The 15000-nt window shown below is 42.7% G+C and overlaps 2 protein-coding genes across 4 annotated transcripts in view; both read right to left on the reverse strand.

Annotated features, from left to right (window-relative positions):
• epas1b (endothelial PAS domain protein 1b) overlaps positions 1-11179 on the reverse strand; it is a 37676-nt gene extending 26497 nt beyond the window's left edge. For both annotated transcript variants that reach the window (XM_030378403.1, XM_030378402.1), the window contains exon 1: positions 10758-11179. In XM_030378403.1, coding sequence (XP_030234263.1) covers positions 10758-10783 — 26 coding nt within the window. In that variant the 5' untranslated portion in view covers positions 10784-11179. The remainder of the gene's footprint in view (positions 1-10757) is intronic.
• Positions 11180-12499: 1320 nt separating this feature from the next.
• Positions 12500-15000, reverse strand: part of LOC115559907 (protein kinase C epsilon type) — an 80931-nt gene continuing 78430 nt past the window's right edge. For both annotated transcript variants that reach the window (XM_030379090.1, XM_030379091.1), the window contains exon 16: positions 12500-15000. This exon is cut by the window's right edge and continues 1146 nt beyond it. The gene's annotated coding sequence lies outside the window, so the exon portion shown is untranslated.

Below are 15000 nucleotides of genomic sequence, written 5' to 3' on the forward strand. Positions count from 1 at the left end.
TTATTGTTAGCTGATGCTTAATTAATTGTGATATTGCCAAATTCAACGTTGTATAAACAGAGCCTTTTTTAAACTGCTGTTTCATTGCTTTGTTGCGCATTCAGCTTTCAGTCACGTTGGAGATTTTTTCCGTTGACTAAATAAATAACAAAATCTTTTGACAGAGACAATCGCAACCTGAGGATATACACAGACTTGCCTGGAGGATATCAAAAGAAAATTCTCCGAACCCATTAACCAACCAAATTTTGACATAGTCCATTTCTAAAAGCGCAGATTTGGAAGTCACAGATTTTGTTTGAGGATAAATCTGTGATCTAATGATATAGTACTTCTGGAAGTGTCTCCTGTGTGTCTGGGTGTGGAATGTGGTGTGTGTGTGTTGCCAGTCTTTGGTTATCTTAGTTCCATTGAATGCCCACTGATTCACGGTGCTTAGGGCAACCGCCATGAAGATGAACTCACTGACCCCGGCACAGAAACTCAGAACAGAAACCACACACACATGCAAACACACACACACACACACACACACACACACACACACACACACACACACACACACACACACACACACACACACACACACACACACACACACACACACACACACACACACACACACACACACACACACACATTCACATATGATGTGACACTTTATAACATCAAGGGATTTCATAGTTTTGTTAAAATTCTGAGATTGTTGTCCTAGCTTCTGTTTTAATGCAATGTGATGTCAAGCGTAATAATTATAACATTGTTAGAATTAATAATATTAATAATAATAAGAGTGAATATGCTTTTGATTTCATCATCTTGTGAGTGCCACAGAATAGTTCATCATTTACAGAAGCTCAAAAAAAAACATCAAGTATGAAACAGGATATATGGGGGGTGTAACAAGTAGTCACAGCATGAAACTGCACCGTAATATTATGGTGGTGTTCATTGGCTGCTCACAGGGGAAACCACCTCCGACAAACAAGTGGGAAACGCTGTACCCTGGGTATGCTACCAGGGTATTTATTGCCTCGATAAGACCATGAGAAGTCCTGCCAGAATTATATGAAAAGCCTTCACTTCGAGCTCCACTTAAACTGCATTGATCTCCATGTCCAGAGGAGACTCCCGTGTTCACTGCATCTATCTACCTTTTTTTTTTATGCATGCAAAAAACAGATATTAAATGGAGTATGTAGCTGTTCATATTGATGTCAATGGCTGGCCATAGTCAGAGAGAGTCAGAAGAGAGACAGACCGACTGAGAGGGACCAAGGGAGAAAGGGAGGGATAGACAGACAGAGGGACAGAAGAGTGTCAGACAGAGAGGGACAGAAGTGAGAAAAAGATAGACAGAATGTCTGTGTTTGTGTATAAAGGTGCGTAAATAATAAGGGTGGGTGGAAAAGGGTCATTTAGATTGAAACAGACCAAAAGCGAAACAGCCGTCATGCAGGCCAAGACACACACACACACACACACACACACACACACACACACACACACACACACACACACACACACACACACACACACACACACACACACACACACACACACACACACACACACACACACACAAACATGCACAGACATATAAACACACACTCAAACATACAGACAGACAACTGCAGGTGAGTGAGATGGCCTTGGCTGAGAGAGGGTAAGAGAGTGCGAGAGAGCGGGAGAGCGAGGACACAGCAGGCATTTTGAAGCCGGCCTGCCAGAACTAACACTGTCAGGCTATAAGCCACGGAGTCACAAGGCAGCCACACACATGGTGAGCACACACACACACACACACACACACACACACACACACACACACACACACACACACACACACACACACACACATACACACCCATACCCACCCATACCCACACACACCCCTTCCTCGTATGCATAAGCACACATTCATAGATACAATCAGACACTGGGACATTTTGCTTGTAGCTTTGATAATGAAAGACTTTTGGGGTATTTCTGTTTATCTTGCTTATTCTCAGAGAGGTTTTAATCTCAGCGAATCACGTCATTCTGGGTCATTATATTTAGGAGAAGAGAAATGCTTTTCATTCAAAGGATTTTCAGCAGGAACACACAGACATTCAAAAAATAAAATGTTATTACAGATGTATATATACATAAATATATTTAAATATATATATATATATATCAGTGGAGGCTTCTCCATTGAGGAGAGGGAGGAAGATCCTCCCTAAAATTGTTGAGAATAAAAAATGTAGATTGCCCCGACTATTGTAATGAATTAATGCCCTTAAATATGACTACTTTATTGCCTTTGAATATATAATGTTCGTTTCCCTAGGTAAAGGGACATTAGCACCCCCTATCGCCTATTGACAATTACTTCAGGGAGGAACGTCCTCCCTTCGCCGCCGTCCACTCCCATTCATTTTCTCGAAAGTACTGGCGGCCGGTGGATAACATGGGTTTCAATGGGAGAGAGGAGGAAAATCCTCCTCTGAGTGGGTGGGACCTTAAGGGGTCTGATTCGCGCAAAAATCGATCCGTCTGCGCTATGAACCAATAAGCAGGATCCCTGGATGTTGAGCAGTGATTGGTCCGATTTCCCACCCAATTGGGCTACTTTTAACCATGTTAGGCTGGAAAAATTATCATTGGGCGGGAAATCTGCCCAATCTGGCAACGCTGTCGATAACAAACCCGGTCTGCATTGCCGCGGTGCTCAGTCTGAGAGACGCAGAGCAAGTGAAATCTGCGATAGCGAGATCCTAAATGCACAATGGAAACATTGGAAACGGAGGACATTGTTAACGTCTTATTACAAAAAACATTCCATTCGTTCAGAAAGAGGTAGACCACTTCCCAAAATCAAGGTCATCAGAAGTAATGGCAACGTCAGTGTTGTGAGTGCTACATGGTTTGCTAGGTACGCATGACTTACTGGTAGCATTACAAGCAATTGTAACTGAAAATAAACATAGCTAAATAACTTCAGTCAGTGAGGGCAAAAATAGGCCCAATAATAGGCCCAGATTTTTTTATTTACTTTTAGAAATCAATAGTAGGCCTGATTTGACTAATATGCTTTGCATCCTTTCCTTCTCAAATTACAGTGATGCCACTGGTGGCTTTGTATACATTTTGTTCACATAACTCCCTCCCTGCTATTTTGTAGTTCACCAAAACACCCTGAAACAACTTGAGTCTCACATTCTTATGCCACCATACACCAACAGTGCAAGCAGGCCAATGGCAACCAAGCGCGCAGTCCTTCCTCCCTCACTTTAAAAACCACCAGCCGCCACTGATATATATATATACACACACACACACATCCATATACAGTACTACAAGCACACACAAGCAATGAGGTAATTATGTAGAAAACTGAGCCCCTATAGAGCAGGTGGTTTCACCAAGACCCTCTAGCCCCCTGGGCTGTGTGTGTGTGTGCGTGTGCGTATGTGTGTGTGAGTGTGCATGTGCGTGTGTGTGTGTGCAAGGTAGCCAGGCTAAGACCCTATTTGCGTTGTGCAATATGTTCATTCTATTCATACCTACTAAGACATTTATAACGTTTGGATTCCGAAACATATGCGCACGCTGCACCGTATCATTCCATCTCCCGACTCCGAATCGGACAATGCTCTTGTGCTCTGTTCAGCTTCCTTTTCAGGCCTCGTATTATAATATTTAAATCTATTCTGACCTATACGCCATATAAATGCACACACTGCTCCTTACAGTGGGATTTCCTGTGGTGCTGGCGGGCAGCATAACACAAACACAGCAACAATACAGCACCGGCTAATCTGTGATGGGGGAGAACACAGAGTTCTGGAAACATGGCCAAACACACGCACGCACGCACGCACGCACGCACCACGCACGCACGCACACACACACACACGCACGCACGCACGCACGCACGCACACACACACACACACACACACACACACACACACACACACACACACACACACACACACACACACACACACACACACACACACACACACACACACACACATCCCAGACAGCGGTCCTGAGTTCAGCCCAATCAGGGGAAGACAGATGCAGGAGATTGCTGATGTTTCTGATAGCCTGCAAAATAGAGGTGCGTACACACACACACACACACACACACACACACACACACACACACACACACACACACACACACACACACACACACACACACACACACACACACACACACACACACACAAGCCTGCAAAATAGAGGTGCGTACACACACACACACACACACACACATTATGGACACACAAACAAACCCACCCACCCACAGTGATGGTCTGGATACACTTGCTGAGTGAAGCAGGCACAGCAAAGTGAAGGTTGCCAGGGGACAGAGATATACGTAGATAACGAGAGAGAGAGAGAGAGAGAGAGAGAGAGAGAGAGAGAGAGAGAGAGAGAGAGAGAGAGAGAGAGAGAGAGAGAGAGAGAGAGAGAGAGAGAGAGAGTTCACTAGGAATAGGGGAGAGAGACAGAGAAGGAAAGACACTGAGAGTGCGAGAGTGAGAGATCCACAGGTGGTGTGAGCAGTCAACTCTCCCGACTTGGGCTCCACGGTTGGAATATTAATCAGGCAGAGCTGAGGAAACTGACTAACAGAGAAAGATCAGCCTCATTATAGACCCAGCAAGACGGATTGCCAATCAGAAACAACCCCTTGGAATATGTGAGGAGTGGAGGAAGTTTAGCCTTGGTTTGAAGATTCATATCTGCCTGCAATCCCAATCCTCACTTCTTATGATCCGTACATCATGGGTAGAGTGAAAAGATGCATTCATGCTTTTCATTCGGATGTGCAATAATATAAGTATACAAGTTTTACCATTGCTTATTTTTGTAGGTTGCATTGCTGTAGTGGATCAGTGTTGTATTTAACTGTAGCCTGAGCCAGTGTACTAAACTACTTTCCCCTGAGATGATAAAGTATCTAGAAGTAGAGTGTGGAAAGGACTAAAGGGGGCTGTCCACCAGGGCTGTTTTTTGCTAGAAGAGTACTCCTATACACATATCTGGAAACAATCACACTATGCACAATAAACTGCAGTGTCAACATCCGGAAAACAATTGAGTTGATGTTGCAGACTGTGAGCAGAGAATAATGAAGGTAGGAGTATAGGGAGAGATAAAGGGCAAAGTGAGGACAGAATCCTACCCTTTGATCATGACGTTGAGGTCCTGAGATTCGAGTTTGAAGCTTTGATGGGGGACAGTGTCTACGCTGCAGATATGGATTAAAGAGGATTGAATGTGTCTTTTGAAGGAGGCTCTCACATCGAGTGGATTGATGGGTTGTTGGATGCCTTGGGACATAAGTGGCAATGGTGAGAAAGACATTGAGTCACACAGTTCCCATTTCTGCTAGCACACAACGATCACAGTAATCAACTTACAATGTAGTAAAAGAGCGCAAAACAAAGATTGAGAGAGAGAGAGAGACTTAGTCAGTGTCAGGTAAGGTTTGGTAAAACCTGATTAATTACTATGATTACAATTGATAATATGAGATCTGTTTTGATGTTGGTATTAATTTGATTAGGGGTGACAATATCCTATTTAACCTTACTTCACTGCTCATTATTTAACCCTAACGATAATTAACTTTCTTAGAAATGAATCTTTGATATATTTACACCGTCCATGATTGACTCTTACATTTTAAAGGCAGTGGACTTATCGCATGGAGGAGGGAGGGCCTGGAACTAAGCCAGGGTAAACCGTGGAGCAAGGCCATTACGGTAGCACAGGAAGAGGAAGTAGGGGAGCTGGCGGACAGGAAACAGGAAATGGCAGGGAGACAGAGTTCTGAAGCAGGAGGAGCCGGGAGACAAGGAAGTATTTTAGGCTGGTCCAACAGGGACCACAAACAGGGAAAACAGGGGAGGGAGGGGCGCCAGGCAACAACAAGACACAGGGAAAGTAGGAGTTTGTTTTGAAATGATTAAGGGACACAATGGCTATATGCTATATTATCGACATCGAGAAAGAATGAAAGACAATGCATTAACAAACTGATGTGATTTGGTTGAATCATTTGATGTGCAAATTGGCCAAATCCTGACGAATCACAATGAAGATATTGCTGATTTCCGAGACCTATCCCTATAATCCTTGTAGCTGTGCTATGCTGAGGACTTATGTCGCTGTAGGAATCTCCAGAGAGGCAGTATATAGGCCCTTTGGGAATTCAAGGGAACAAGAGATAAACGCACTTATCCTCAATCATTCACTTACTCACTTATTTTCTGTAGAAAGAGGAACTCAAACCAAGTGTGCCCACCCCGTGGGAAACACCTATCTCTGTCTTTCGGTCTGTCTTTCTTTCTGTCATTCTGATTTGGCAATACAATGAAAAATAAAATGAAAGGCTTTCTTCAATTTCAACCATTCTTAGGCCCAATCCCATATCTACCCCTTTACCCTTCCCCTTAACCCTCCCCCTTGTTTTGACTTCTGAAAAAAGTGAGTGTATCACCTCATTTTTGAGAAGCAGTGAATGAGTCATTTTCAAATGGAAATCTAAATGAACAATATTTTTTTCAGTGCATCTTGCAACAAAAGAAACTCCCAGATTGAAATGGTATCAAAAAGTAGCCAAGTGTACTTTGAGAGGAGTCAAAGCTCCAACCAGATAGCAAGTAGTAAAGTCCAATCACACACCCATAAACTACCATATTGCTTGAATTAAATCCACCAAAAAAAAAAAGCTGCCACACAACTAGAATGTGTGTGGTCCAAAAAATGGTAATAAGACAATTAGGTTAATTAATAGATTATTATTTTATTATTATCATTATTAATAATCATTTTTTAACCACTGTCTTTACGATGATAAGATAAGTCTCATGCTATCAGATTCCGACTTGGTTACTAAAACAGAACCTAGGTTGTCAGGTGTTGTACGGGGTTCAGTCAGCAATATAGCTAGTCACCATGCTAGTCCGTAACTTCAACTTGTGTAATGCCGACAGTCCTCTGTCCAGCAGCAAGATGACACATTTATGCATATGATGACGAGCACTAGGTATCCTGCTCCGCATTTGAAAAATTAAAGCTCAGACACTCTGATTTCGAATTTGGTTGAGAAGGAATTGGGGGAATTGGGGGAAAGGAACTTTGGCTTTGACTCCCTGAAATACATGAACCACGACATGCAGAAGAAAGGGATTGTTGACCGCGATAGTCGACTATCGCGGTCAACAATCCCTTTCTCCTCCATTTCTTGGTTCAGTCTACTTCAGATTGATGTGGACGTAGAAGAACCGGAGACGTCGGAGAACCCTACACAGTTGTTTGAGTTTCATAATATCGTCTGGAGGCACACACAGCTTTTGGCTGCGATAATATATAATCTATGATATAGATATCTAGCACCCGGAGTGTTCTAGAACATTTACAGAATACGGCCAAAAGCTGTGTGCGCCTCGCCACTGCGATACATCCACTGTAAACATGAGCGCATGGTACCGTGACCGCAAGCTGCTCAGGGCAAAACCCCGCAATCCACCACGCGCCTCTGAAAAAACAGCCTGTTTGTGGAAAGCTCATTGTGGGACTTGCTCGTAGTGGCTGTAATTCTGCACCAAGGCTGAATTTCATGAACGTCTTCAAGACTGTATTAAGGGCCCACTTTCACCTTTATATAAGCATTCATAAAGTAGCATGTCATGGGACCTTTAATCTCTCTCTCCTTATCAAACTGCAATGTTCACCATGTCAAATCCTGCTCAACAAATCCTATTTTCAGTCCTCGCGCCTAGGCTTAACTGCAAGACCCTTTCTCCTCATTTTAAATGAGATAGAACAATGCGAAAAAAAGATGGAACACACAGATAACTTTTGGAGAACGGGGTCAAAGAGACCAAACCAAATGTAACTACAAAAGCAACAACCACACAAAGACCAAAGAGAAGCAAAGAGCAGTTATGCTGGATCCTCAGGAAGATGATAATGGTGTAAAGTTTACCATTATATTGCCATCTAGAATTTTTGCCCAGTAGAGCTGGTCATGACCTCCCGGCCTGATAGAGGTGGGCCTGGCCAGGCCCGTCAGAGCCCTAAAGGCCCCCCTATATAGATTTACCAAAAAGCAGAAATTAGGCGGAGATGGGAGATGTAACCGAACATTCTTGCTGAACGCTTGACAAATCTTTCAGCATAACTTTTGGTGTTGTTACACAACCTAGGTTAAGTTATGCACCTTTTTATGATGCCACGCCCGCTTCTGGCTGATTAGCATGCAAACGTAATCTCTTCTTACTTGGCACATGACCAACCTACCCTACCAAATTTGGTGCAAAACCAAGCTCCGCTTCTGAAGATACCCCATTCACAGTCACATGCCTCAGATATCCTTCACACAGACGGAGGTAACCTGTGATAATAGAGTTGAGGAGACGGGTGTTGACCCCGCTGTTGATGGGGAGGTTTTAAACCAAGAGGTTTAAAACCTCTTGGTGACATCATCGTCACTGTTGATCAGAAAAGCATTCTAGCCTTATTGTTACGCTGACATAACCACTTTATTATGCTTGGGACCCATTATGAAACTAATATTTAAGGAAAGTACCTGGAATTGATTTCACCCAATGTGTATCTTGAAAAGATATACAATTCCGCAGGTTCACTTGTAGAACCATTAAAAAATATATATTTTTTAGGTATTGTGTGCTTTGATTGATTACATTCTCTCATGTAAATACTTTTGATTAAAGTGTCCGCTAAATTACTAAATGTGAATGTAATTATCCATTACAATTTTCAAAAAGAGGAAGTCAGGATTTCAGATTTTCTTTGGCTAGAATCTGTTGACTGGCAGAGTGGGCCATCATAGCTGAGTTAAAAATGAGCTTAATGGAACACAACATACTACGAGAACAAATTTCTCCTCAAATTATTTTGTAAATTTGCTTTTTAAATAAACAGCTGTGCAAGCCAGGAAACCTCATTAATCACACAATTTATCGTTGTCAATTATAGCTTCCAGGCAGAATTAGTTAGTATCTGCAACTGGAAAACACACACACACACACACACACACACACACACACACACACACACACACACACACACACACACACACACACACACACACACACACACACACACACACACACACACACACACACACACACACTTCCGCCTCCTTCCCCAAAATGGCCGATTGGTCCCCTGTGTGTGAGGCCAGCGAAGGGGGGCCTTGTTTACCTCCTGAATCACTATTTGATCTACCCAGGCCCAATTCTTAGGTCATGTTAACAGGTTTCTAAATCTCTCCCCTCTTTCTGAAGTGGATGTGAAAGCTTTCGAGAAAAGACACTTACATAAGAAAAAACAGGACTCTATTGCAATTGAACAAGTGGACGCACACACACACACACACACACACACACACACACACACACACACACACACACACACACACACACACACACACACACACACACACACACACACACCGCACACACAGTCACTCCTTCAAAATGAGCCGATAACTGATATTAATCCCAAAAATAAAAATAAATAAAATTAGAAAACAGTGTAAGAATTTTTTTTTTTTTTTATCACCAAGCCCCTTAGACAGAGCAGAAGGATATGAGTTAAATATATTAAGCCCTTCTATAATGAACACTATATAGTCCATGTATGATCTAGGTCATCATGAATTCGGTTTCATGCAGTTGATAAAATCTATAAAGCACATGACATTGTGTGACGATGGCTTAGGAGAATCGGTAGGTAGAAGGCCTTTATGGGCTGACCATGAAGTGAGCATGAGACAGAAAGGCCTTTGATATGATACAGTTATTGATTATTAAGAAAGAGCGAAACATGAGGGCTACTCATAAGAACATGAAGGCCTACATGTCAGGGTTATGTCAGTCTGCTCTGAAAACCAATTGGTTTCACATTGACACCGACTTTATAATGAGGTAAATTAATATCAGTGTAATATTGATTTAGTCTTAGTGATAACTAGTTGATTTGATAGGCTAGTTACATACAGATAACCCAAATAGGCCAAGCCTACATAATACTTGCAGTACAACTAGCAGATACAAAACATTATTTTTACTAGTAATTCACAATTTAGAAGGCTTATGGTATTTACAATTTGATTTGTGCATTATACATTCTGGTCACACCAGCACACACACCAATGAACCATATTATTTTACAGCCTCACCTTAAGCAGATTGCTTTCTCTAATTTAACCAGAATGGTGTATTGTGATTATAAACACCGTTTCTTCCCTTACTGCAACTCATGGCAGATCGCATCGGCCTTTTACTGCGCAGTAAATAAAGCCGGTGCGCTGCCGCAACAGGTCTGGAGACCCGCAACAGGTCTGGAGACCATAGGTCTGGAGACACGCAACAGAGCTGGAGACCAAAGGTTTGGGGACCACAGGACTGGATACCCGAAGCAGGTCTGGAGACCACAGGTCTGGAGACACGCAACAGAGCTGGAGACCTGAAACAGGTCTGGAGACCACAGGGGTCTCACAGGGACCACCACAGGTCTGGAAACTACAGGAAACCACAGGTCTCACGGAGACCACAGCAGGTCTCACTGAGACAGAGAGCAGGTCTCAGGGAGACCACCGCAGGGGTCTCACGGAGACCACCGCAGGGGTGCTATGGGGACCGCAGTCACACATTTAGAGTTATAAAACAAAACGGAAACTTTATCATATTATCAAACAAGTAAATACTGGGTGACTTACGTCTTCTTCTCTTTATCGAATGTCATTCTTGTTATGCAAACAAATCAGTTGAAGAGGTGTAAATCCCACCAGAGTTTGGTCCCACTGCTGAGCCAATGTTCACCAGACGATAGAAGCTGTTCACTTCACGCTTGTGCTGTCAGTAAGGCGATAGACAGGCTGACATGGACTCCTAAATCACTTATTATTACTAAACTCACGTCCCACAGGCGGGTTCGGTTGTTCTCTAGGGCTGGAGGGAGAACAGTCTCAGGACACTGCTGAGGATTGTTCAGTCCAGTTCACCACAGATCCACTCTGCTCCGCTACAGACACTCCGCGGCTTGCGCTCGAATCGGTCAAACTTTTCTTCGGTTCCTGCTGATCTGAAACTGTCTCGCACCCTTGACCGCAGTTCTACTGTATCTCTCTCTCTCTCTCTCTCTCTCTCTCTCTCTCTCTCTCTCTCTCTCTCTCTCTCTCTCTCTCTCTCCCTCTCTCCCTCCCTCCCTCCCTCCCTCCCTCCCTCCCTCCCTCCCTCCCTCCCTCCCTCCCTCCCTCTCTCCCTCCCTCTCTCCCTCCCTCTCTCCCTCTCTCTCTCCCTCTCTCTCTCCCTCTCTCTCTCTCTCTCTCTCTCTCTCTCTCTCTCTCTCTCTCTCTCTCTCTCTCTCTCTCTCTCTCTCTCTCTCTCTCTCTCTCTCTCTCTCTCTCTCTCTCTCTCTCTCTCTCTCTCTCTCTCATCTCTCTCTCTCTCTCTCTCTCTCTCTCTCTCTCTCTCTCTCTCTCTCTCTCTCTCTCTCTCTCTCTCTCTCTCTCTCTCTCCTCTCTCTCTCTCTCTCTCTCTCTCTCTCTCTCTCTCTCTCTCTCTCTCTCTCTCTCTCACCCAGGCTCTCAGCTGGCAGACTGACAGGACCAAATCAATTCGAGGACATTGATTGGTCGAAACCACAACCAAGTACCGCCTCCTCGGTTCCCGCCCCCCCCCACCCCCACCTACGGCCAGTGTCATAGGACCAGCCGCCTGCTGTTATGTCAGTCAGACAGCTCACGGCTCTGGTACAGCGTGTATAAGTCGTGTGTAACAGTGTATATTTCTTAAGGGGAGGACATTACATTTAATCGTGTTGTGGTAGGCCTATAACGTCATAGATGCTAAAGCTCAAATGTACAACCTTCTAAACCCAGTCTGTTGTAGGCCTGTTGACTGCACAACACATTTACCCTATCAAAAGCACAAAGGTCAGATTAAATAGGGTAAACACTTCAGCACAGGCTTTATCTGGAATATCTGACCCACATTTACATTTAAATGTGGGCTTTGTTCAATGCATGAAAGATAAATCTTTATCGGAAATAAATACACCATCAAAAAAATACATTTCTAAAAATATGAATAATACATTGAAAGCTTTACTCTCATAAATGTATTAGGATGTAAAATTATCAACATTTTTAATTTTCTGAAGAAAATGGCTAATGCACAAAACAGAAATTCCTAGTTTTCTTTCTACCAAAATGTCATTATCATTTCAATCAGTTTGTGTAGGTCTTATAGAACGGCTTGTTGAATGAAATACATCTGTCGCATCTACTTCATATGGTGACTTAATATTCTATCATGCAAAGTATGGGGCGGATCTGTTTTAAATATAAAACACTCAACTGAGCTGAATGTCAGCTTCCATATCTCAATGTCTCCATGCTAAACTGTATTTATTATGGATATTAAACACGGCATTGGATAAAAAATGTGCACACCAGAGTTTGGTTTTGAACATCATCATCATTTTTAATAGGTTTCCAAAATAAATTCACTACACCTTTAAATCCTTATAGAATACAGTACATATGGAACCCAGCAAAAATAAAAAAATAAAAAATAACCAAAAATTCAACACAATGGAGGGGCTGGAACCAAGGTCATGAAGTATGGCCTTGTGGGACCATCCTGATATCCCAAGTTCTCTTTCTCCAGGTGTAAATCACAAAATGTAATATCTTGATGGTCTCCCGAGGCAAAGAAATATCACACCTGTGACTAAATGTACACATGAAACTTCACAAAGGAAGGACTTTAAAAGAACTAGAAGCTAAATAATGAATTAGCACAATGAGGGGTGAACACATACGTATTGTATGCAGATGGTTAATTTCATTTCACCATAATTGGCTTTTTTTTCAACATCATGGAGATTGTGTCATGAGTCAATGTAAAGGGACTTTGATGAGAATGACATTAGTATTTGGTATTTAGCATTGAACCATCTATGAGAATTGTGCCATCCGCGTCACTGTTAAAGTAGTTTCTGATGATCCAGATACAAACTAAAGAAGATGTCTGAACAGACAAGACAAAGGATTCAAAAGACAACAAAGAGGAATGAGCATATCTTAGTGAAACGCAAAAGGAAATTCTGATGAAGCTGTATGTGGCCAAAATAATATGGGAAACAGTGCCTTCACAACAGCTTAAAATCTGGTATCTCTCGAAACATTTCTAGCGGGATACCCCGTACCCCTTTAACGTCACCCTCATTTCCCAGAGTGGCCGAATGTACACACAATAGGCCTCAGCATTGGGTTGGCTTTGTGAAAAGAACAAGACATTTTTGCTACGGGTGTCGCTACCTCTAGGTGTTCTACAACTGCTGTTTGTCATTAGAAGACAGTGCTACCAATCTGCCCGCTCCTGCAGTCATGCAGTATCGGTACACCCCGTTGCGTGGTAACTCACCTGGTGCTGAGATACATATGCAGAGCAGGCGCTCACAAACACATGTCTCTTTAGGTTTGGTTTTGTTCCCCCCCACCCTCTGGGTTTTCCACTGGAAAACAAGCTCAGAGAGTTCTGCTGTTCTGAAAGCAGGAATCAAATCATAATCTTAATTCATCAGTTACAATTTTTGTTACAGATTTGCATTATTGATAGAGGGAAGCACTCTCCTCTTTATCTTTGCATTTCCCAGTGTCACACGTCAGCAGTAGTTCTGGGCTAGAACCGCAATGCAGCCAGACGCGGTACTGGCGGGTGTGTGTCAGTGTGTGTGTGAGTATGTGTTTGTGCATTGAAGTTGATTTAAAGGAAGCACTACGAGCAGAAGAAAAATATGTAGGATGAAGATCAATAATGACAGATAAAAAAGAAAAGACAGACACCTTTTTTTAAGGTCACCTATTTTACCACCAGTGATCAGAATGACTGATCAACATCCGACCCAGTGGTAAAAAAGGGGGCCTTTAACAAACTAAATATTGCACATGGAATTCAATGTTCTCTGTAGATTCAATTCAATACAATAATATATCCTATGCTTGAGCATGCAAGGCGAGGTAACCCCCGCGGGTGTGTTCTCCAAAGGGCTCTGCTAGCTCATTGTATCTTATGTACAAGGTATAGACAACGCCAGAAAAAAACACACGCACAAAACATACTTTTAGCCCCGTGTCTTCGTGAGTTTGGTCGCTCTGCCAGTAAATCGAGGATCTACCGTGCATGTGCAGAGAGTATCCACTCATCTTTTTTAAATAAAGGAAAGCATCAAACAATTATCTTCAGATGGGCAATCCCACTGTCTCTAAGCTATATGAACACATACACACACATACACACTAAAATAGATACATTCAGATAAACACTTGCGTTGACACAAGCTAACATATTCATCTCAATTCAAACACAGGAAATTCATTTGAAATCGCACACACGCACCTAGACTGCAGAGAGCTGTCTGCAAAGGTCCTGCGTGACTTAATAATATCAAGGTAATCTAAGTGGTCGGCATGTGTTCTTCTTTGTCACTGTGTGTCATACAATCACAACGAAGGCTTCTGGATCTGCTGTTCCCGCTAGCGATGGCCTGTTAGTGTTCTGCGCGTTGTTCAGGCAAAGCCCCCTGGTCGGGAGATGGGTTGGTCTGTTTTTTTTGTTTTTGTTTTTTGCAGGATGGCATCATGAAGTACCGTTATGTTTCGACAAAGGATAACAATACACACAAAGCAATATGAAAAGTAGGTGCACGACAAATTCCAGATGTTTTTTTCCATGATGTCACACAGGTTTAGGATGTCTGCAAAAACGACTGCATGCTGCAGTCGTTTTTGCAGTCTAGAGTCTAGAAATTCTAGAAAATTCAGCCCTCTCTTCATTCATAACCTGGTATTATAACATTCTGGTCACTTCACTGATATTCCTATTACACATCAATACTGCATGAATTAATTTGTTTCCAATACCTCATTTTTTGGTTTAATACAATCATTGGTT

The sequence above is a fragment of the Gadus morhua genome, chromosome 15, assembly GCF_902167405.1.
Source record: "Gadus morhua chromosome 15, gadMor3.0, whole genome shotgun sequence".
In the NCBI taxonomy this organism is placed as follows: domain Eukaryota; kingdom Metazoa; phylum Chordata; class Actinopteri; order Gadiformes; family Gadidae; genus Gadus; species Gadus morhua.